Source organism: Palaemon carinicauda, chromosome 2 (genome assembly GCF_036898095.1).
Source record: "Palaemon carinicauda isolate YSFRI2023 chromosome 2, ASM3689809v2, whole genome shotgun sequence".
NCBI classification, from domain to species: Eukaryota; Metazoa; Arthropoda; class Malacostraca; order Decapoda; family Palaemonidae; genus Palaemon; species Palaemon carinicauda.
The window spans coordinates 29764687-29789919 of record NC_090726.1 but is presented as its reverse complement, the minus strand read 5'-3'; the positions used below and the strand labels follow the sequence as shown (position 1 = coordinate 29789919).

The window sequence follows — 25233 nt, the reverse complement described above, 5'->3', positions numbered from 1 at the left end:
GGTGTATGGAAAAAAGATTGTGGTCACACTCGTACTATAACAGTCGTCTCTTTAAATTCCAGAGAGTATTCACCAGCAGCTTGTCGCACCCTCTAAGAATCTAAGACATTTCCCGTCGTATTTTATGTCCTCTCGGTGATAGGTATCTAGGAAAAAAGATACTTGCATTTACATGTGATTTTGTTTTAAAAGTATTGCATAGACTGTTAAAAATAACTAATTTTAATAGGAAATTCTCCGTCAAAATATACTGTTCTCATCTGTATTAAAGTAAAATAACGTTGACCGTAATTTTACTATCCTTTGTTATTATCTTTTAAGAGTTGGTGACCGTAATACCCTCCTTTACATCAATATATCCGTTTTAAAAGTGTAAAAAACCTGGAATAAATGTTGCCAGATATTTGCCGTTTTTTTTAATGCAACTTTTTAACATTGTTGTATCACCCTTCATGAAAATTATAAAAATCGACCAATCACCTGAGGGGAATTCTATAGCATCGAGATGACATCGTTAATTTCAACTAAATAAGCAGTTGTTACACAAGGGGGGGATGGGGATGTAGATGAAAGACCAAATCCTCCGTGTTTCCTTTTAAGACATCCTTGATCGCCGGAGGAGCCGAAAGGAATTTGAACAGTCGGCCGAGTCAGCTGACATATCAGGAAAGACGAAGTTTCAAGAATGAATGTACCGATGCTGCCGTGATACCAATGTTAATGATGATGATGATGAAACCGTTTGTTTCTTTTGTGGATCGGGAGATGTTCAAGGTTGAATCCACACCCAGTGACTTCCCGTAACCGTGGGTGTGGTTACATAATAGTGTGTGTGGTGCGAGAGAGGAGTTAATTACTATTAAGTCTACTTTTCAGTGACCTGAGTTTCCCGGTGAATGACCCTTACCTTTCTTTGATGTGTCTGGTGATATACTGCAAGATGAAAATTACTCTTGGATTTACTTAAACACTGATATCTTAAACTCGATCTTGTTAGTTTTCTTGCTTGAGGGTACACCTGTGCACACTAATCTATCTTATTTCTCTTCCTCTTGTTTTGTTAAAGTTTTTATATTTTGTATAGGAGATATTTATTCTAATGTTACTGTTTTTATTATTTTTTCCCTGTTTCCTTTCCCCCACTGGGCCATTTTCCTTGTTGGAGCCCCTGGGCTTATAGCATCCTGCTTTTCCAACTAGGGTTGTAGCTTAGCAAGTAATGATAATAATATTGTAGGTCCAGCTCAGCACTCGCAGTGACGCATCCATGTCGACGAAGTTTTTAAAACGCAAAATGTATTTTCATACGTGTAAGGAGTTATCGTAATTGTCCTTCATCTTCATTTGCATGACTGATGAATCGTTTAATGGCATCGCCAATTAGACTTGAGACGACGAATGATTAATCGTTTCCCTTGAAATAAACCAAGGTTAATGGCCACAGCTTCACTTGTTATTACTATCGCGCAAATAACATGACGATTCTTTGATAAATGAGTAGCCTTCAAAAAGCCCCCCCCCCCCCCTCTCTCTCTCTCTCTCTCTCTCTCTCTCTCTCTCTCTCTCTCTCTCTCCGGAAAACTGGAACTCTTTAGTCTTTCTCTTCAGGTAAGGAAGCAAAACTAAGTTCTATTGTGGAAATTGCTATGGGATCACTGACAGGGATGCTTTCTTAAGCTTAGGGGGACGATATCTATGGAATTTCTGCCACGAAGCACGGCAGTTTGCCAGGTTTTCCAAATGAGAAAAGGCCAACGTCTGATCAAAAGCAGCTTTAAAATGCCAACCTAATAGTAGAAAAGGTCGAAAATATAGCATTTAAGGCTAAACAATTTTAAAAAGGCCAGATTTAGGTATCTAACACGAAAATAGGCCAAATTTGGAGTTTTATGGCCCGAAAAAGGCCAACCTGGCAACCCTGGAGCACGGTACTGGGCCCAGGGAAGTCATTCACCAAATATTTTTGGAGTAATTTTTATGCTGATATTTATACCCGTAGTATTAACCAGTGCAATGCCCTCTTCGGAAAATAACATAACTTGCTCTAAAGAATGACTTAAGTTTCTGATAATATTAAGTGTTGCTTTGATCTGGTACATTGTTAGCCGATAGCCTTTATAGTTCATGACGACCAATCTGAGAAAATGAACGATTTGGGGTTACTTCTGCCAATACATTTTTTTTTTCATTCTTTTGAATGAAAATTTTGTCATGTGTTGTAAAAGCAGATACAGAGGAAAAGTTGAAGCCAGGAGAATGGGAATTATTGAGTACCTTTATGAAACAACTGAAAGGGGAAAGTGACTTGATATTTTATAACAATACTTCTCAAGTGGCTCTAGCCCCAAGTCATTTTATATATATATATATATATATATATATATATATATATATATATATATATATATATATATATATTTATGTATATGTATATGTATATGTGTATATATATATATATATATATATATATATATATATATATATATATATATATATATATCCTAGCGATAGAAAGTTATTGATCATATAGATAAAGATTTTAATCAATGGCCGTTTTATCTATCTCTAAGAAAAATTTGTAACTATGAAAATAATGATAATAATAATAATAATAATAATTATTATTATTCAATCTATTGCCAACTTAAGTTAGACTGTGTAATAATAATAGTTCATTGAGATGGCAAGTGGCAAAAGGCTATTACTCAAGAAAAAGTATTGTAAATATTTTCTCTATCATTGCAAAGCAAGATGAGACTGTTACAAACTGCCTATGCTCAGACTATAAACTAAGGGGTGAAAATAGGCGCTAATGAACATCGGTGTCCCCTTAGGTGATGGGAGATTCGGGAGATTCTCCACCCGGGATAATTGAATCCTCGCGAGACTTGACCGGCGCTACAGGAGATTTCCGAAGGAAACCGGTTTAGTTTTTGTTCGTTTTTTAAATTTCTTGATGGTAATTCAAGCTCCTTCTTTATTCGGGCGTTTGGATAAACCCTGGTGGATTCTCCTAGGTTAACTGTTTTACATTTTTCTTATTTATATGCAGAAAAGAAGCGTTTTTTGCATAGAAGGCTGGTTGGAATACAAATATTGAAGGAGAAAAAACTAGTTGTTTCTTTAAAAAAAATTCGGTTGAAATTAATTCGACATTCGGTATTTAACGGTAAGTGATTCGTATCAATATCGTTCAACTGTATTGCAATAAAACAAGCTCATACTTTATGACAGTGCCGAAATAAACTCTTTTAAACTTACATCCAAAAATGTTCTGTAACAACACTTGTTCGATTTCACGGTAGCAAGTAGCAACTTCTTGCAGTTTTGACTAAATCGTATGCAGCGATAGAACCAGTAAGTTAAACGGGGGTAAATTTACTGGTGCATACCAAAGTGTTCTCGACTTGAGCAAAGATATCGATGATCATAGCTCATGGAGGAGTCGTTTAAGCAGATTTATGTAAATTATTACACTGCTGAGGAAAATTAGCTTCTTTACAGCAAGTGGGTTCATATGCAAGCAACGTAACATGGTTTACCTCGTTCAAAATGTACGGATTTTTTTTTTTATCACCGTTAATATGAGATGCTCGGGCCCTGGGGCTGGGGAGGTCGTTCAGAAAAGACTATTTTGAATTCATTATTTTGCAGCATTCATACGGAACTAGCAACTTGTTTTACTTATGTTTTCGTCATCAAGTTATAATGGTTTTAAGTAAAAGAAAATTTTTAAAACATTCATTACTAATTACTATAAGCTCCCACTAGACATCTGAAAGGCTAAATCTATTAAGGCTTTCAAGAGGAAGATGAATACTTTCTTGTTCTCTTAAGTGCTTCGATATTGTGGATTTAACAATAAACGAGCAATATGAGGTGTGAAATGTTGAATGATTTCGAGCGAACATGATAAAATGACTATGGAGGTCCTGTAGAGAGTAGGGTTCCCCTGGTGTGTAGGACCAGAAAAGCAGCTCTTAAAGTAAGTACATTCCTTTGAAGGAAAATAGTTTCAGATTTGGCGATTTTAAACTCTTATCATCCACAAGGGAAGCCTTTAAAATATCAAGAATGAAGATGCTCTCGTTTAGCTCTTTCTTTCGACCTTGAGAAAAGCAACCTCCACCCCTACTCTCGACTCCTCCTCCTCCCCCTCCCCCCATCCTCCCCTGGGTCCGGCAAAAGCCCCACCCAAATTACAGACCTTGAACCCTAGATGTTGACCGATTGCAAGTGACTTAATATTTTCATTTCGTTGAAAAGTTACTTTATATTCACAAGTGTTTAGTTTATAAAAGGACGCACGAAAATTCTTGTATTTTAAACCTCGAAGAAAAAAATAATTTAAATATTCGGTATGAAAACTATTCAGCATATTCAACATCACAGGTGGCGTCAGACTCATTCATGAAGGGAATGTGTTAATGGAAAAACGGTATAAAATAATACGATTTCAATATTTATCAGCCCTTAAATTTTAGTCTGCTACTAACAAAGTTATTTCAAAACATACCCATTGTGTATTTATTTGGCGGGTAGAAAATTAATTTAGAGAGAGAGAGAGAGAGAGAGAGAGAGAGAGAGAGAGAGAGAGAGAGAGAGAGAGACTACCTCTTGGCCTTGAAGATGGGCGTTGGCAGCAACATGATGTCAGTGGGGATGCCCCCCCCCCCCCCTTTCCTCCTCCTCACCCTGAATAGATCTTTTGACACAAAGATGATCACTTCCCAAAGAAGATGATCATGTTTTTGTTTTTAGCAAACCGTCAGTGGAAGATCTGAGTATGTGGTGGCATCCAATTTGATATATTCAAAAGGGTTACCATTTTTTTAAAGTTTCACTTTATATGGTTATTGACGCTTGCAGCCAGGCCGGTTTTTTCCAACTTGAAAATGAATAGATGTACTAACTGGGTCTGAGAAAACCTGTTAATGTATATAAAAAACAACCGCTAAGTCTTGTTAAAAAATTCAGCAACGCTGCTATTCATCACATAAAGGTGCCTGGTTTCATTTCCAGTTCCTTCAGAATAGATGCTCACTAGAACGTCAGCCGGGCAAGCCCAACGCCCCACTGTGGTGCCCTACCACAGCAGTGGCCTCCCCAGTAAATAGCTTAAAATCACGGTCCCGGGCAGGGGTTGATCTGCTGCCATGCGAATGCTTGGCAAACATGTTACCACTGTACTAGCCAGGATTTACAATGATAGGAGACGTGTAATCATAGTATTTATATTGCAATTTAATATATTTTTTATTTAATATTTACTGTTTCCAAAGGAATGCTCTAGAAAACCCTTTCCTTACCTTGTTGAATCTTGATGTTGTTATGCAATTATAACCTTATTATTTTTGCATCTACTCTGACTTCAGTCCTGAGAAAGATAAGTCACCTTTTGATTGGGTGACTTTTTATTGACAGGGGACCTAAATCAAGTTTCCTTTAAACTGTTTTGAAGATTACACGAAGGCTACTTGGGAAATGTGACAGGAAGTTTCTGCATAAATTTTTAATCATTTTAATAACGATGATGGCAACGACTAATTATTTTAATACTAATAATTTTATTAATTTTAATAATGATAATAACGACAATATAATAATTTTAATATTCATTATTTTAATAATTTTAATAATGACGAGAATGACGACGACAACGAAGATGATAACTAATTTTAATAATTTTAATATGTGCAATGCTCGGAAATGCTGACTCTCGGATCATATATCATAGGTTGAAATTAAAACATTTTCTAACATCCAGCTTCGGTCATGATAATACAGTATCTTCGTTTCTTCCCAAGTGGAGTTTATCTCGCTTCAATTTGTTCTCTGGTTATATAAATGTGAAAAAAAAATTGGGGGGGAGGTTTTGACAAAGGAAAAACATATTTTTGAGAGATGCTGTGTGGTCTTCTAGGACTTAACTCTAAAAGGCTATTGTGACAAAAATAACAAGAAAACAATGTCTTCCCTGCTCTAGAGCCATTGTATCAATGTGTTGAGCACAAACTCAGTGTGCATAAGAAAGACCTAGTTTAGGCACTATTGAAGTTGGCACAGCAACTCCAGTGCTGAAAACCGTCTGCTATGAGAGACGTCATTTCTACGTCATCACCAAGTAGACGAAAGAACCAACGCTAGTGCAGTCAGAGATAACGCTACATGCGCATCAACTTTCTCCCAGCTGCTATCTCACATTTCCTAGTAAAAATCCATTGAGGCTGAGGAGGAAGGATGGTCTAAAAGACCGCACACTGCCTCTTAAAATAGGTTTTCCATTATCATAACCCCTTTTTGGGGGGTTTAATGTGCTGTTCGGTCACCAAGGACTAGTACTGTACCAGAATATTGATTGAGTAGACTCGTGCACCATTAAGTTCAACCGTCTACTACCAAGCAACAACATACAACAACTTACACATGTTTATATGGATAAGAAGAAAAACTAGCAAGTCTGACTCTTAACTTATTAGGGATGACTGAAGAATACTGGATGCCTGTTATCATGCATTCATACTTCTAAAGAACCTGGCTGAATTGGTCCTTTTCTCCAAGTTACCCCTGTAGAGCTCATGAACAAGCCAAGTACCACACATGAATGTTGTACTGCATGGATTTGTTTCAGTGTTTAATGAAAACCCTTTGCCCAGACCAACCCGTAAGGCTCTGGATGTCTTGAAATTGCATATTAGCAAAAAAACACTAGTGAAGAAGCAATTTTTCTCATATCATGGGTTTTAGGGATAGAGACAGGATCAGCCTTTTTAATTAGGGAGGTCATTAGAATACGAAAAGCCTGTATTGAAAGGAGTGTACCTTCTTTAGTCGTGGATCTCTGTATGTATGTATGTTAGCGATAACAGGGGCATCCACGGGAGACAAGCATACCTAATCAAGGCATACCGATAACCTGCCTAACAAAACACTGCGTTAGAGCTAACTCAAGAGAGTAGCCTAGACTCAAGGGATACCTCTTAGGGAGGACTGAAACCTCCTTTGAGGACCCCCCCCCCCCAGTAGTAAAGCTACCTCCTCTTTGGGATCTAAGTCATCCTTCCAACCAAAATTTAGTAATGTATCTGAAAAGGAGTCTGATCCATCACGACTTCATCTCTACATTCCTAACTGATATGTCTGAAATTGCTGGGCAGATGAGATCCCCAAGGTCCTTTCTGGGTAAATACTCAGCGAACCCAGTGATCTTAGCAAATCCTTTCAACCACATTGAAAGGAGAAAAAAAACTCATCTTTCAAACCTTTTACAAGTGACTTTATTCTTAGTGGAAAGGATCCACTGACAACAAATAGAATAATTGATAGCGTTGCAATTCCTGCCCCAATCAGCAAAACTGTTGCTATGAAAGGGACAACACTTGGACTAGTTATCACATCCAACCAGGACACACTTTATTTTGCTTTCATTCAATTGTAATAAATAAGATTAATCTAAAACCCAGTTATTTTTATATTACCCTAGAGAAGGGTATTATGTCTCTTCCTCCTTCCCCCAATTGCCATGGCTGCATATCTAAAAGAAGGATAGGCTCACAAAATGACTGGATCCTTCACCTGACTATCATAGATAGTCGTTCTTCAGTGAGAAAGGCAAGGTTCGTACTCTTATTCCCCAACTACATCACCTGGATGACCTTATGATTAACCCAGCCAATAGCTGGGGAACAAATTAAAGTGAGCCTAACAAATCTTCAAATAGGAAGATATTTTTTTCTTTGAGGAGTACTTGACTGAAAGTGTGTAGCAAATTTAGACGACTTACCCCCTTCCCCTAACTATCATATAAATAGTCAACCTCCTAGGGTTGGTAAGGGAAGAGAGTCATACAGTCTCCCCAACCACTCTGTAGTTGAACCAGTGACTTAAAAAATCACTGGTGGGAAAGAGCTTGCTTAACCATATAAGCATTCAATCATACCCCTCTCCTCTCCCTCCAATACTCATATCAGATGAATGTAGAAAGATGAGGACAACCCTTCCTATTAAGGGAAAAACTACCTGCTAACTACTCCCTTTTGACCATGATGGTATAGAACGGGACAGACCCCTCTCCACAACTAGCTTTATATTCACATACATATTATTGTATGTGAAAATACTAGGCAGATATTAATTTATGAGGTATTTACTGGTTCAAAGTAATTTTATTGCTAAACATTACTATGTTCTAAAATGGCTCTACATCCCAATGATACTATATAGCCCACATAACTAATGATTCACTTTCCTAGCTTAATCTTGCTAAGGTTAGATACTTTACACCAATTTAGTTATTTATAAAATTGAATAGGTCAAGGAATCGTAAAAGCAGTTACTTAAAACTGTATCAATAGAATAGCCTTCTACAGTTATTTTAGACATAGCTAATAATCTAGATACCTAAAAAGGTACAGTATTATGCTGTACTGATCCTCCTTGGTGCATAGGTGAAGAAGACATGTTTATCTGTTACTAGGGAAAAACATCTTGCTCTGAACTAAAACACTTCTCTGGCCAAATGAAATGAAGGTATTCAATTTCTCTCTAAACAGATGGATTAGACCATGGTAATATATGCACCAACGCCATCTAGAAGGGGGTCAGCAGTAGAAACTCATTCAGCAGGTCGAGATTAATGATCAAAAACCTGAAATCTATCGGTGATTGATGTGATCTCTCTCTGAATACTCATTTTGAATGAACTAAGCCATCGATTATTCAACTGATATACTTGCATATGATTTGAAAACAAACATTTGATGGGCTCTTATTTCTGTTGAGAATTTAGCATTTTCTACTTTTCCCTTATTTAGTATGTTGATGCTTCTTTATCATTATATTTTTATTTAAAAATGTTTCAATCAACATTTTTTATTCATTGTACATTTCAAATGTAATACCCCACAACAAAATAGGTTTCTCTAGTTTCATTTAAAGCATTACTTTTTTAGACATTGATATTTTTATCCATAATATCTTAATTGCATTGTTTGTTGCATATTAAACTATAATAATTGTGTATCACAAGGTGCTTTACAATAAACTAAATTACTCAAATTTTATTGTATTAGTGCTCAGTGAGACCAAGATGTATTCTTATAGTGTGAGGGAACAATTGGCTTGAATACTTTTGACACTTATTTGACTACTGTATAAATCACTCGAGGCTTTCTTATCTAGATAGCAAAATTAAAGAGGGAACTGGACCTAGACCTAAGATAAGCTATTGATTTCAACTGATGTTCCTTTCACACAAAACAAAATGTCAAAGTATGTAATACACCAACTGTGATTGATCATTCTTTATAACCTGTCTTTTGTGTTATTTTATAATATTTAAATAAAAAAAAAATATCTCACAACCTTTTTCATAATTGAAGATTTATTGCTGAGGAACCATGACTGTTTAACAACTTTCCATCTGTTACTCTGCTCTTGAGTAAGATGAACCTTAACATATATGTTAAGAATATTTATGAGTAACCAGAAGTCAATTAAGTTGCATGCATAAAACTAGTTACTATCATTTAGGAAGAGATTCATGAAATATTTGAGCACTGCCTAATCTGTTTTGCCCACAATAAATTTTTTCTCATCGTTGATTATCTACTATTTAACTTTCATTTCTAAGTTGTTTATATTACAGTATTACAATACAACACACTAATATTATGTGAAACAGAACTGTTAATGATTTTCCCAATCTATTACAGGTGATTGTCCTAGCAGTCTCTCAGCTACATGCAGTGCCAGTTAGGGACCATGGCGGGGTCATTTATGGGACGGAATTTCTAAAAGTACTTGACCCCCGCGCACGGCTTCCTCTCACTGAAAATGAAGCAGAGAGTCCGCCCAGCACCTCATCAAGAGTCTCAGCAGCCTTAGAGTCAAGTACCTCATCTACTATCAGTTCTACTTCCTCTTCAGCAGTAAGGTCTCGCGTATCACCTACTACGAGGGAAAAACCACGTGCTTTGAATACGCTTCCTCTTACACCCTCTTCCAATGATCTTAAAAGCATAATAAAGTATGGGACTAAAACCACCCACACTGATATTTCCACAATACAAAGAACTAAGTCTCAGCCATCCTCAATACCAAACAAAGAAGAAATTAGTAGCATAAATAACACCTCAATGGTGTCATTGTCACATGACAAAAATGATACAGATTCATTCTTAGACTATGATTACTACTATTACTATATGGATGATCACCAATTACCCTCACATGAAAATGTGTCGAATTCCAGTGCTGTCAAAGAGGCTGAGACCGATAGTTTTAACATTTCTACAACTCCATTTACATTAGTTCAAGTTACAACTGCAGAGCCCCAAAAGACAAGCCAAACTACAACAAAACCCACTGAATCAACAATAAGTTCAACCTCAAAACCTGTCATTACCAGAACTACTAGAGCCAGACAAACCCCTACTACTAGCATACCAGCAATAAGTAGAACCACCATCAAGTCGGTAACAGTTCGATCTGCTCTTAATCCTCCTACTAGTAGATCTCCTTTCAGGTATCAGATTGATGTTACCTCAGAATCCACAACTGCTACTTCTACAACAGTAGTTGATAAATCTTCAACTCAAAAGACAATGCTCGAGTTAGATGTAACAGATGCACCTGCTAAAATTATTCAAACAACAACAGAGACAATCAGTGGTGGTCGTTCCAACACACGAAAATTAGCAGAAGCATTAAGAAATTTAGCACAGACCACACCTCCCTTACAGACAACAAGTCAGACACCATCAGTCGAAGATGCGGTGTCAGCAACAACAACTCAAAGTACTACTACAACATCTGAGCCACTGAAACCAAAGGTTAATAGTAGACAACAAAGACCTAGTGGCCAAAGGAACTCAACTTCTCGAAATTTTCGTTATACAACACCATTGCCAAAAGATGAAGTGGCAAGTAGAGATGAATTGGTTATAGATTTAAATGTTAATGAAGAAACGCTTCAAAAGAGTTTGGGAAGTGCAACTTCTTCGTCTGTTGTTGTTGAAGTTCGCGTAGAGTCACCAAAACCAGAAGCTCGACGAATGCCAGCAATAAAACCTCAAGGTTCACAAACAGTGGGTAGAAACTTACAAAAAGGGACGCCAAGTCCACCAAAAACAGTACAGACGGTTGATCCAGAATACCGTACCACAAGTTTCCTTCTTAGTGATTCCTTAGTGGTAGATCTGTCTTCAGAACCAAGAACAAGTGATAAGGAAGTTGAGGATAGTCCTTCTCCACAGTCCAGAGGACAAACATCTCCTAGAAATTCACACACAACAACAGAGAAACCAAAGTCCACTACACCATCACAATTGGAACCAGAAAGTGAGAAAACTATTACTGCTGCCCCTTCCCCAAGACAGGGAAGTAGTAGAGCTATAAATGCTAAATCAGAAGCATCACAAATACAAGCCACAGAGATAAGGCTTTCAGATACAGATCCCAAGAGTAACCCAGAAGCTAAGATTATAAACTCTGCAAATGAAAGTGAATCAACCACTCAAAATAATGATAGCAGCTCTAAACTAACACAAACCTTAAGACACAGTATTAGTACTTCAGTATTAAGAACAGTTGCTCGCACAGAATCAAAGGTTTCTAGTGTGAATGCTGAAAAACTAGCATCAAGTCCCACCACATCAGAAAAGCCTCTTTCATCTACCATGGCAGAATCCAACAATATCACTAGTGTCTTTAATCAAACAGTTAGCACAAATGCCACAACACCTCTACAAAAAAGATCGAGACCATCCAATCCACATGGAATTGCTCCGTTGGGTTTAGCACCCTTTGGAGAAGCACCTGGAGGCCTTGCTCCATTTGGCTATGCTCCAGAAGGAGCCCATCCTTATGGCCTTGACCCTATAGGCTTACATCCTCATGGTGTATCCCCCCATGGAGATCCTAAAAACCTGTCAACGAATGCAACAGAGACAACGCAAAATACAAGGGTAACTTTTGTAGATGCAACAGTATCAGAAGGTGCTAACAGCTCGGTAGGTTATGTAGCTGTTGAACATAATGTAAGTCGATTTCGTCTTGAGGAAAAAACACCAGATGGATTCATTATAGGAGAATATGGCGAAGTAGACCATAGAACAGGCGACGTCAATGGTGTCCGTTACACGGCTGACAGCACTGCAGATCCTAACTTAATATACGGTGCTCTATTAAAGTTTCTTAATTTGTAGGGTCATCATCACAACCAGTTGTGGTGTTTCAACTGTTACGAAAACAGTGTGATACTACCTACATTACTGGAGGTGTTCCTGCTGTATTATCTTCACTAGCACTTGAATAGGGCCACATTCCTAAAATTACTCTGAATAAGTTTGTCCAAAATTATACTTTGCTTTCATTAGTTATAAAAACATTGATTGTCAATATACTTTACCTAAATTTTGATAAACAAAATACTTGGCTTCCTAGTTTTCATGATAAACACACCTTTTGTGTAAACTTTGAACATTTAAAACAAACATTGCGATTGATTGTGCACAAGCATCAGTGTGTATAGATTTCTTGTCACTGCTTGGTCCTGTTCTTGTTTATGAAGATTACAAAGTATTGCTCGTGTACCATTGTCTGACACTATTTATTAAAACAGTATTTATATGAGGCAGCACTACATCTAAATGCACTTGTAGATATAAAATATCGGTAAAATTTGATTAATATAATTATTAAAGAAAATTCATTGATATGCATCAGATAGAAGAAAATAGTTTCTCGGAGAACATTAAGCACAAAAGGTTTGGAATATTTCCAAGTTTTACATGCTACTGACTTGTCAGTCCAGTGATTATAAGACCTGTGTTCTCTAGGATAATTTTCTTGTCGAGAGCCAGAATCACACATAAATAGCCATTTCTGTTCTGGTTTAACTTCTGTTTAACAGATTATTGGTATATGAATGTGTTTACATTCATTCTGAAATATAGAACTAAGTTTCATAAAGGAAATCTTTTTCAAATAATCACTATCTATGTGTGATTCCGGTTTGATCAAAACATTCATTCTATGATAACAAAAAAAAAATTATGTACTGTGCTCATTAAGTCCCTGTTATCAAAGGGTATTCTGCTCCTGTAATTTGTTTTTGATACAGCAAACCCTTTCTGCATTTTGCTCAGCTATTGATTATATTTCAAATGTTCAGATAATATTGGACACTGAAAGCAAAACGTCTCATTAATGACATAACCAAAAAATACTTCTTAGTCTCTATGACTGGGAAAGTCACCCTAATAATGCAGTCGGCTCTTGTTAAGTCAAAAGGAAATCACATCAGTAGAATTCTCCTGTAGTGGCTGAATGGTATATATGCCGGGCTGTTTAGTACCTTCCTATCTGTGATTATATTTGTGATGCTCAGCCTTGTAGTAGATTATACTTTTAAAATGAACAGCTTAGGATAGCGTAGCTTTTGCATTTACGTAACTTATTCCTAAGATACCCCTGTGACCATAGAAATAAAACTAGAATATAGATTACAGTAAGCCCAATATCAATACAATTACATACTGTATTGTACTTATTTTTAATTTGGGTGGTAAAAATAAATTTGGCAAGTCCTCAGCTTTTCATGAACTGTGTAAAGGTGGTATATTATATTGTATAAGAATTTTATACATATTTTCCTTAAGTCTTTTTCTAAACCAAATACAAATTATAATAACTCAAAATTATTTCTCGTCTAGATAACAATAAATTGTAAGTAGCTGTTTCCTTTTACAGCTGGGAACATTATACTTCTTATCACACAATATACAGTAACTGAAACATGTGCAGATCTCGCATAAATGATTGTTTCCTCTAATACGAAAGGTCATGTCTACAAATTTCTTTTTTACGTAATTCCATCCATTTTCAAGTATTTCATAATGCTGTAAAAACTACACCATCTTTGCTGTTCAATAGTTATTGTAAGCATTGCCATCAGGGCATTACTGCAACTTGAGGGCATTTCTTTTGTAAGATTTGTGTACTGGTAAATGATGAAGACAACTTGTGGGCTATTATTGACAGTTGCCTGAATTCTGTAATTGAAAAAATGCAAGAGGGGAAATAGGTTATGAAAAAGGTTTTGAAACTGTGATAACATTTTTTTGGACTTATGATTTGCAGACTTTGCCTTGTGGTTTATTATGTAATGCCACAGAATATCAGTTTTTAAGGTATTGAGCATATAAAAATGCCTTTTTATGAAAAAAGTAGTAGGCTGTGAATTATGCCATGAAAAAAAAAGTATTTAAAATTTATTCCTGCACTGCTTGGTGATCAATGTAACATCCATAAAAATTCAGGACTATCACCTTAGAAGTTTTAAATCCTCAATACAATATTAATATTTGCTGCAGATTATGATACTGAGTAGAGTTTTGACTTGATTTTTCCTTAACTCAGTTGTTGTGGATGGCTTTTCTCCCACTTTTTCATTTTATATAAAAATAACAATCTTGTAGCTGTGAAATTTATATTTACATTTTCAATTTATTGTGTTGCTTCATTTAATTGTCAAGGCCAATTTTAATACAGTGTTAACATAGTACATTACTCAAGACAATATTCATCTTATATTTCAGAAAAAAAAGTGTTAAAGGGCTAAGACTTCTTTATGCAACAGTGTTTGATTTTTTCTAATCTGTCTAGAATTACAGTGTGCATATTTTCAGGCAATGAGACAAACCACATTGAATTAGACAGTGTAATTATGCATAAAACTCTAATAATGTATTGTCATACAAAATGTTACCAAGTCTAGGGAATATCATTTGCATTTAAAGTACAGAGTATTTCAGTTTTGCAAAACATACACTTGTCAGGTATTGATCAGAAATGAAAGATTAGAAAAAAATATTCTCATTATTTTATTAATTACTATATACACCAGTGATTATTAACTGTTATGCACAGCTGTCTAATTATTGTAAAAGACATCACTACTTTGTACTGTACAGTAATCCTGTAGAAGAATTTTACTAACTTAGCAAAATGTGATCAAAATTTGAGGAATCATTTTGGGGTGCCAATGTTTGGCCATTCATAGGAAGTACAATTTTTTTGACAGTTTACAGATTAAGAATTTATGTCTAGACACACACTATATTTCCATGAACCTCTGCTGCTGTTCATTGCTTCACTCTCGAAGCTTGCTTATATTGCTCAGTTGCGTACAAAGTTGTAACAGTATTTGCTAAGCATCAAGGAAACCTTATTTGCTTATCAGGATTGCTGGGCGTTAGGTGCTATAGTAACTTTGGTGATGAATCCAATAGAATTGGTTTGTTTTATTGAGTAAATTTGAAATAATTTTGTATTAAAATTTCATTTAGGTGTTTGGTAAATTATATGAATCAGTGATTAGGTAAAATTAGGGTATTCAGAACACATTCTGGAGAATCTGGTTATTACATACTAATGAAACAAATAAAGGGGGATCAAGTTATTTCAAACTTTAGTTTTATGAATACTTACCTGGTAGTTATATGTATATTTTAAGTTACATATATATAACTGCCAGGTAAGTATTCATAAAACTTTGTTTTATCATAAAAACTCAATTTTTATGAATAGAACTTGCCTGGCAGTTATATATATATAGCTTAAAATATATATATAACTGCCAGGTAAGTATTCATAAAACTTTGTTTTATCATAAAAACTCCATTTTAACAAAACACTAGATGAAGAGGAGTCAAGGGTTTAAATAATTTTATTTTAGGTTCATTAATGGCGTATCTCTTTCCTTTACTAACCTGCCTCCAACAGTGTGGGAATCAGCAATATATAAACATCAGGGAAAGAGTTCATAGAAATAAGCAAAATTTGAAAAATACTTTTTTTTTTTTTTTGCTATACTCAACTGATGTTCATACCCTGTACTATATATCCACCTTCCTCCACTGAGTAGTGATGTACACTAAAAAGGATTGTGATTAGTTTCGATTTGAGACTGAAAGACAAAAGAAAATGTGACCTACCCATGCCTTAGTTATTGCCCTAAGCTTATTAAAAAGAAAGAACACCGTAAATTTTTTCTATTTTTGAGGGATAACGTCGATATAAGCAAACTTTGAGAGCAAACCTTATGAACATTTGATGAGTATAGAAATAATTTTTATCAAAATTCTTGTTTTGCTCACATGGTGTTCATAGTATTCACACTACTACTGTACAGTACTGTATTTTTTGTCAAGGAATGTTGATATTTAGTTATTGTATATTTTTTTTATTGCTGGGTCAAACAATTACTATATGACTTTTAGTAAATAAAAAGTCATCAACAATAACAATAATTTGCATCATTGAAAAAATATCATAATAAAGAATTTCAAACACATGTTCATGTACTGTACAATGTTTTGTATCTGATTAGACCAAAAAATCAAAATTAATTCTGTTTAAACTATGAATTGGAGTGTGTTTTGTATGTGATTAAACCAAAAAATCAAAATTAATTCTGTGTAAACTATGAATTGGAGAGTGTTTTGTATGTGATTACACCAAAAACTCAAAATTAATTCTGATGTGTAAACTATGAATTGGAGCACCATGATGTTCAAGTCTTTGGTATCATACTTTCCTAGTGATGCAAGTTAATTACATTTTTGTTAGACTTTAATCCACGACTCGAGACTTGCCACTTGGGAATCATTCTTAGCATGTAATTCTTTATTAGGCAATAGAATGAAAAAAAAAATTCACCCTAAAGAAAAAGAAATCATTTCCTTAATTATGAATACTGTAGGTACATGCTCTATTATATGAGAAGTACCAGCATACCATCAAATGAATCTGTATACTGTACCATTAAAAGATGCTGAATTAGTTTGATAAATGGCTGTGAGATATAATTGTAGTTTAACTTTTCAAATTCATCTCAGTAGATTTTGATTTTACTTTTTTGAACAAATCTTTTTCACAATTTAATTTTATATTTTTTCATATAAGAAATAGAGACAGTACTGTGTTAATGCAATCCCAGTTGACATAAAAATAGGTAGAAACTAATCTTCGTTACTTGAGTGTACAGTTTTAGATTAAAGATACAAATTTTCTATCAATACTGTATTCAAAAGCCATTTTTAAGACAATTGAATGATATTCCTGCAACTTTGGTAGATTTCCTTGTTTAGTTACCAAGCATGATACTTTTTGATACCCATACACTAATATGTACTAGTACATTTTTCATATTTACGACAACTGAAAAATAGAACTGATAAGTAAGAGATATACTTCTAAGACTTCTTTTGTTTCAAATGATATTGATGCTCATTATCATATTTTTAAAGTAGCTGTATGTTTTTTATTTTTATTTTGCATTTTCCTCTTTCAAACATTCCATGTCCTTTTTTTGCACTACATGGAAACTATTCCATTAAATAGCTGTAGTCGTGTACTTTCTGTGATACTTGTATGTGCCAATCTTTTTTTTTTATGTGCTATTCTGGATTCCAATTTTCTCCGTGAACACCTGGACGGATATCTTTAAAAAGCCCTATGAAAAAAAATTTGTATTAAACAAGCTTTTAAGGCTTGTTTAAGATCGTAAATCAAACTCCCTTCCAAAGATTGTTAATAAGACTTTCACCTTAAATATTATAATTTAGAGCTTTAAGAAAAATCCATGTTTCTTTTGTGAAAATTTGATAGGCTGTGAAGAATTATAAAGATCTGATTTGGGAAATTTTCTCGCCAGTGGGTAATTAAATATGAACAAAAATTCATCCAAATTGAAATTGAGTTTTTAAATTCTACAGGTTTTAAAAATGGTAACACTTAGTTTTCTTGTATTATTCTATGGCTATAGCAAGAATTTTGAGTTTTTATTCAGAATGGCAATAACAATGTAGGATTAGAAATCATTTTAATACAGGGTAGACTTTTTCAGAAGCTATTTACAGTTGTGGATTTCAGATTACAAATGTCAACTGACGATATATCCATTTTGTTTCGGGGCCTTTGTTTTGTAATTTAAAACTTGAGAATTGAAAAATAAGCCTTTAAACTACAACTTATAGTATTCAAACTCTTTAGGACTGAAAGGGTAATGAAATGCCAGGGATGATATGATGTAAGTACTTTTTAAAACTTTGGATGCTCTATTGAATATAAAGTGTGTGTATTGTACTTATGTTTTTTTATATAGGAGAAAGTGTGATTATTTGCATTATTAGTATCACAGATGTAGGCAACCATATCACTTAAAAGTCCAAATCGATATTCTGTAATTGATAATGAAATAAAAATAAAAATAAATGGATACTGTACTTTTTCCTTTGTCCTGATACCATGAAATACAGTAATATTAAGTGAGAACATAGAAGAGCACAGCACCTACTCTGTGTTACTGGATGAAAAGAGACAAGAGGTCAAAATCTTTTTCCGAGATTGTTCTAACAGCCGAGTATTTACATGTGCTCAGCATCTACCGAATAAAAATTATTTGGAAAGGTTAAACATGTTTTAACATAATGTCATAATAAAAATACAAACCCTTGCTTTATAAATGTGAGAATCTTTGGCTTAACTATCTGATGAATCCCATAATATTTTACTCAGAAGTCGTAAAAATAAAAGGATGAATATCTTTTGTACTCTTTCTTGTGGGATAAATACTAGCTAAGCTACAAGATTGCCTTAAACACCTAGCCCGCCTCCAAGCTAACTGCTTCGTGTGTTGTATTCTCAAAAGATGTCCCAACACTGACTCCAATTCATCTCTCCCAGCTGCCTTACTGAAATTCTTGCCCTTCGCCTTAGTTGAAAAAGCAGGATGCTACAAGTATAAGCCCAAGGGCTCCAACAAAAAAATAGCCAAGTGACCAAAGGAAATAAATAAGCTACAAGAGAAGTAATGAATAATTAAATAGAAAATATTTTAAGAACAGTATCAACATTAAAATAGATCTTTATAAAGAGAGACTTATGTCAGCCTGTTCATCAAAAACACTTTTTGCAAGATCAAATTTTTGAAGTTCCAGCAATTCAATTGCCTGATTAGGAAGATCATTCCACAACCTGCTCATAGCTGGAATAAACCCTCTAGCATACTGTGTAGTACTCAGCCTTAGGATGGAGAAAACATGACTATGAGAATTTACTGCATACCTAGGACTGTATTACAAGTAGGATGGTGCTGTCTTGGAAGATCCGAATACAAATGATGGTCAGAGTTATGAAAAATCTTATGCTACATGCGTAAAGAACTAACCGAAGGGCGGTGCCACAGATTGATATCTAGATCAGGATTAAGAAATTTAATGATCAAATGATGAAGGCTTCCACTTGGATCCCAAAACTGATCAGCAGCAGCTTCGGCAGACATGTCCAGAGACAACCTTGCTGTCTTTTATGCAAAACCTACGGTATTTCTTTGATAATTTGTGACCGCGAGTGAAACTTGGGTTTGCATATTTCAGCCAAACTGGCAACTTATCAAAACAATAGAATTAGAATCATCAGAGAAAAGCCAAGACAATGTTCCATCAGGAAGGTGACAGCCTTGATTTTATGAGCTGCAGAATGGGAATTGCTGATGGATACCTGGCAAAGCATCAAACTGTTAATAAAGCCTACTATGCTCATTTCTTGAGGGGAGAAAATAAAGAAAAAATGGGATTTGGAAGCAGGTATCAAGGATACTTCCCCATTGTGGCAATGGTCCACCTCAAGAATCTAGTAGCCCTTGCTCCTGAGAATGAATTGGATTGGGTTTATGAATTTGTGCTATACAGTATATCCTAGTGCTGGGAAATGTGACGCCATTCAAGACCCAAGTGCAACTGGGGTTAAACTCCCAGTTACACTTGGAGGTAAGAGTTAAAAGAGGTTGGAGAGCAAGGTGAGAGAAAAGAAGCAAGAAAGGAGGTTAAGTATATGGAAACAACAAGTGCAGATGAGCGGCCCAAGGAAGATCGTGGAGTCTCTTGAGTAATGCCTATGAAGTATCTAAGGCTGTGGTTTTCTACTAGTTAAACACTAGCCCCTTCAACTTGATTTTACCCCTAAGACTAATCTGTTTTCCAAGTTAAGAAAATCAGTGGCAGCTATGATACCAATGAAGGTGTCATTGATGCTGTAGAATTCTAAATAAAGGGCTAAGGCAATAACTTCTACAAAGAAATGATCCATATACTCCATGCACACTGGACAACGTTTGTAAACTTGAAAGTGGACAAATTTAAAAATCTACTTATGTCTAAAAATTAATTATTGTATGTTAGGCCATGAACTCATCAAGCATTCCCCTTATCTACAGTCTTGAAGCATGAATAAATATTATTCTATGTTTTATATAAAACCAATTCATTACTTTAATGTACAAAAATATACATCTTATTCTGTTAAATCTATAAGAAGTTTACTTTATTAAAGTACAGTAATGCACTGCGCCATAATGGGTATTACGTGCCAAAACCCCCTTACGAAAGGTGAAAATCTACGCAGTAGTAACAGTAATGATGGCTACAGTACGGTACAGTATATAATTTTTAGAATATTTTTATCTATATATTTAAGCTTTTATAAACTGTTCCAACATTTTCATAAACCTTTTCTACACACTTATTAAACTTTTTAAACTCAAATTTACTTCTAGACACACTATTACTATTACATATTAAATAAATAAAATAGGGTGCACTCACCTGTGCAGAAACTATAACTTGATATGATGATTAGCTGTGGAGCACTGAACAATGGAGGTTATGACGATGATGAGGTTTTTGTTCTGTTTAGCAAAGAAGAGTACTACAGCTCTTCTGAAGGCACCACTTTGTCAGTTGGTGCAATAACTTTGTCATCATGTATAACTTCTATTTCAGCTGAAGGAATACCCGTCTTCTCTCTTCTTGCGGATGAGGAACATAGTAATGGGCAGTTGCTGGCACAACCTTTTCTTCTGTGGAAGGAGGTTCTTATAAATTTCCATGGCTCTGTTCATTTTATTTCTGAATTGCAATGCAAAAAACATCCAGCAGTTTTAATCTTCCCCCATTCTCTGAAGTTCTTTTTCCATTTTCTCTAGAGTAGAGAGGAGTTCTAGTGATGAGCCAATTTCTCCTTCCCCTGGATCCACTTGTTGTTCTTCGTCATCTCTGTCAGATTTTCATTCGTTAACGGATTTCAGTGGACCTTGATCCGGTCATTAACATCCTCAGTAGTCATACCGGTGAAGCTATCTCCAAACAATTTTGTACGCTGCAATGCCTTATCTACTGCAGAATGATGAATTTCATCAGGAGAGAATCCTTTATAGTTGAACACTGCTTCTGGGCGTGATTTCTTCCTACTGACATTCAAAGTTTTGTTCTTCACCTCCTTTATGGCCTTCTGAATATTTAGACACACTTTGCAATGTTTAACTTACTCCAGTGCTCCTTCATTTCAAGTTATCTTCTTGGTCAATAGCTGGAGTTTTTAGCATAGTGTTTTAAAAGCATGAATAACACCTTGAACCATGGGCTGGATCAGCTATGTGGTGTTCCATGGTAATTCAATTTGTATGTTGTCATACAACAGATCGAGGAAGTGGCCTCAAAAACTGTCCATTGGGAAAATCACTTTTAATTCTAGTTCTGGACTTTTTTATTACACCCTGGCTTCATCATAAAGCCTGCAGCATTTCCACACATTATAACTGTGACGTGATCTTTGTACATCTTAAATCCAGGGGCTCTAGCCTCTTCTTTCATCATGAACGTCTGCAATGGCATCCACTTGAAAAAGACCAGTCGATTATCCATACAGTATTGAACATTTGTACATGTGAATATCCCTCCTCCTCAACAATGGTTTGAACATATCGTTCATGTACTACTAAGCGGTGGTTTTGTCAGCAGATGCAGCTTTTTCATGCAGGAAAAATTAGAATGGAGCCTTCTTTGAAATTTATCAAACCAGCCTTGGCTGGCATTAAATTTGATCGGTGTGGTGGGAGATGACGACAGATAGTCCTGGTTCCGGGTCGTTGTCACTCTCATCTGTAAAATTGCCGTACAGCTGCCAGGCCTTCTTGCGGATAGTGTTGGTATCCAGTCCAATGTTCTGTTTCCTGCAGTACTTGATCCAAAGGGTTGATGCAGACTCCAGCCTTATGATGGCCTTATTGTAGGTAGTTACCATCTTTTTCACTGTCTTGTTAAGTCACATTTGCCATTACCCTTATATTTTTTTTGTCCTTCTTGATATATCAAGTCTTAGATTCATTGATGCAGTAATGACAGCCTTCAGCTTCATAGGGGTTGCGGCAGCCTATTGAAAATGTCCCTTCCTGGCGATATGTTGGGCTGCGGTTTGAGTCCTGCTCAAGCTAAATAGTTTCTTGTAGTGCTTACAACCTCACCATCCTTGTGAGCTAAGGATGGGGGTTTGGGAGAACCTATAGGTCTACTTGCTGAGTTATCAGCAGCCATTGCCTGGCCCTCCCTGATCCTGGTTTGAATGAGGAAGGGGCTTGGGTGCTGATCATATGGATATATGCTCAATCTCTAGGGTACTGTCCTGCTAGGGCATTGTCACTATCCCTTGTCTCCACCATTTGTGAGTAACCTTTAAAACCTTTTCCCTCACTTAAGCATGTGACGGAGTGTAATCTTCTCTTTGATATAGTAAGCATCTTCCAGTCCTATAGCTTCAACTGCCAGAAGCCTTAGAAGGTATAGAATGTTTGGGCAACACCGTAAGGCCTAGAAGTAAATTCACAATTTTACACACATGCAAAACAACACCATACAATACAAGTAAAGATATGGAGCGATATCCCGTACAATTGCGTAAAAGCAAACTAAACGTGGAATGCTGAATGCTGCAGTATGCTGGAGTGTGATGCTGTGGCTGCTTATCCAGTCAACGGTAACAATACTGAACATCATGCTCTGATTGATCGTGTCTCTATCAGACAATAGTGTGCCGTTTACAAAATTGTCTAAGCAAAGTAAGCTACGCCTCATACCTCCAAATTTTGTTACCATAAATACTATATAGTACTTGCTATTCTTTGAATATTCATTAATGGTACACTAATCTTTTTTTATATATCCTAATTAATTTGATATACAGTGCAATACTGTACTGTACTATATTTTTATTTATTAATTTACAGTACAAATTTTTGGATAGGAAAATGCTTATTTTACCACAGAAACTATCAAAATCTTAAAAAATATAATAATAATACATATCAGCTGCAAAAACCTAAGATATACTGAGGAGTTCGAAATATAAATTTACATACATTAGCTAGAAAAATCTTCGATGTACTCACAGCAATAGGTGAACCACAATGTGGTAAGGGATGACTATATTAATTCTAATTCAAGTGTTTTCTTTGAAATTAAGTTTATAGATTAGATTTTTCATGTTATCTATGGTTATGAAAAATGTGTACACATATTTGGACAACAGTTTTTTAAAGTAACAAACAAAACTATGACATATATAAAATTTATAAATTATATTACATTTTCAACCATAACATACTAATGGAACAATCTTTTTTTTAATAAAAGGTACTGTATTTAATAGCTTATCACATACATAGGTACACACATTTATTAAATTGTGATCATAAAAATTCAAGTATTTACTGATACAGGTTTCAGCCATTAGCTTTTGTCAAGAAGAAAAAACACATGAGTTTTACATGACTAAATGCTGATTTCAAATCTGCAGAACGCACCTCATTTCAAACATTCAGCTGTGGCATTTCTACCCATAAACCTGCATTACTCTGTAGTTTGGTGATTTTATTCCAATACTACATACATACATATACCAAAGGCACTTCCCCCAATTTTGGAGGTAGCCGACATCAACAAGAAACAAAACAAAAAAGGGGACCTATACTCTCTACGTTCCTCCAGCCTAACCAGGGACTCAGCCGAGTTCAGCTGGTACTGCTAGGGTGCCACAGCCCAACCTCCCACATTTCCACCACAGATGAAGCTTCATACTGCTGAGTCCCCTACTGCTGCTACCTCCGCGGTCATCTAAGGCACCGGAGGAAGCAGCAGGGCCTACCGGAACTGCGTCACAATCGCTCGCCATTCATTCCTATTTCTAGCACGCTCTCTTGCCTCTCTCACATCTATCCTCCTATCACCCAGAGCTTCTTCACACCATCCATCCACCCAAACCTTGGCCTTCCAATACTACAACTACTAAATCTCAATGTGCTCATTGAATCTTAAAATCTTTATATAATGGTCCTGACTTTCTTGAGGTTCATGACCTTATACCCTCCCTTGCTATTGAAGTACTGTACTGGATCTAAAAAACTATATGGTTGGCAGTATCAATAGTAACTATAAAAGTGTTTTGAAATTCTTGTAGTGATCCACGTATTCTTTAAAATCAATGCTTTTTAAATGGAGATTGTTTTCATATTTGTTAACTGTTAAATGCATAGCTTTCAATTACATTCTTTACTACTTGACTTTTAAACAGTTTTTCTTTTTTGCACCATTCACGATTATTCTAAACATCAGCATACACCATACAGTCAACATTACTGTACCTCTCTTCTCTGTAATGCTGTCTTCAAAGTTTAAAGTACAATCAACTTAAAATACATGAGAAGTAAGAAATAAGAAGATATTTCTATAAATCATTCACTGTTCAATTAATTACTCATGACCAAAAATAAATATGAAAATTTATATCAAAATTATTTAAATACTGACTGAAGTTCATTGGTATCCCCTAACTGGTGGCCTTAACCCTTTTACCCCCAGGCTCTTTGGAAATTTCCAACCCTTAACCCCCAAGGGGTTATTTTTTCCCCAGCACATTTTGCAGTATATTTTTTTAAAATTGATCTAACAGCCTTAATTTTTGTCATAGAGAGGTCAGGTTGGTCTCATTCTCTTGGAAAATGCCTGAATTTTCTCAAAAAATTATCAAAAATATAAAAAAAAAAAATTATAGCATTTTTTTGCAAGTACGTACCGGTACGTCCATGGGGGTAAAGGGATGAGTTTTGTGAAACGTACCAGTACGTCCTTTGGGGGTAAAAGGGTTAAGGTTCATGACCTTATACCCTCCCTTGTTATTGAAGTACTGTACTGGATCTATAAAAACTATATGGTTGGCAGTATCAATAGTAACTATTAAAGTGTTTTGAAATTCCTGTAGTGATCCACGTATTCTTTAAAATCAATGCTTTTTAAATGGAGATTGTTTTCATATTTGTTAACTGTTTAATCCATAGCT

General features: G+C 35.4%; 2 protein-coding genes across 2 annotated transcripts in view; one reads left to right on the top strand and one right to left on the bottom strand.

The window, feature by feature from the left end:
* LOC137615812 (mucin-2-like) overlaps positions 1-14329 on the top strand; it is a 32947-nt gene extending 18618 nt beyond the window's left edge. Inside the window, exon 5 of the mRNA XM_068345504.1 lies at positions 9714-14329. Coding sequence (XP_068201605.1) covers positions 9714-12206 — 2493 coding nt within the window. The 3' untranslated portion in view covers positions 12207-14329. The remainder of the gene's footprint in view (positions 1-9713) is intronic.
* A 5309-nt stretch (positions 14330-19638) lies between these two features.
* Positions 19639-25233, bottom strand: part of LOC137623379 (uncharacterized) — a 130507-nt gene continuing 124912 nt past the window's right edge. Inside the window, exon 8 of the mRNA XM_068354216.1 lies at positions 19639-22709. The gene's annotated coding sequence lies outside the window, so the exon portion shown is untranslated. The remainder of the gene's footprint in view (positions 22710-25233) is intronic.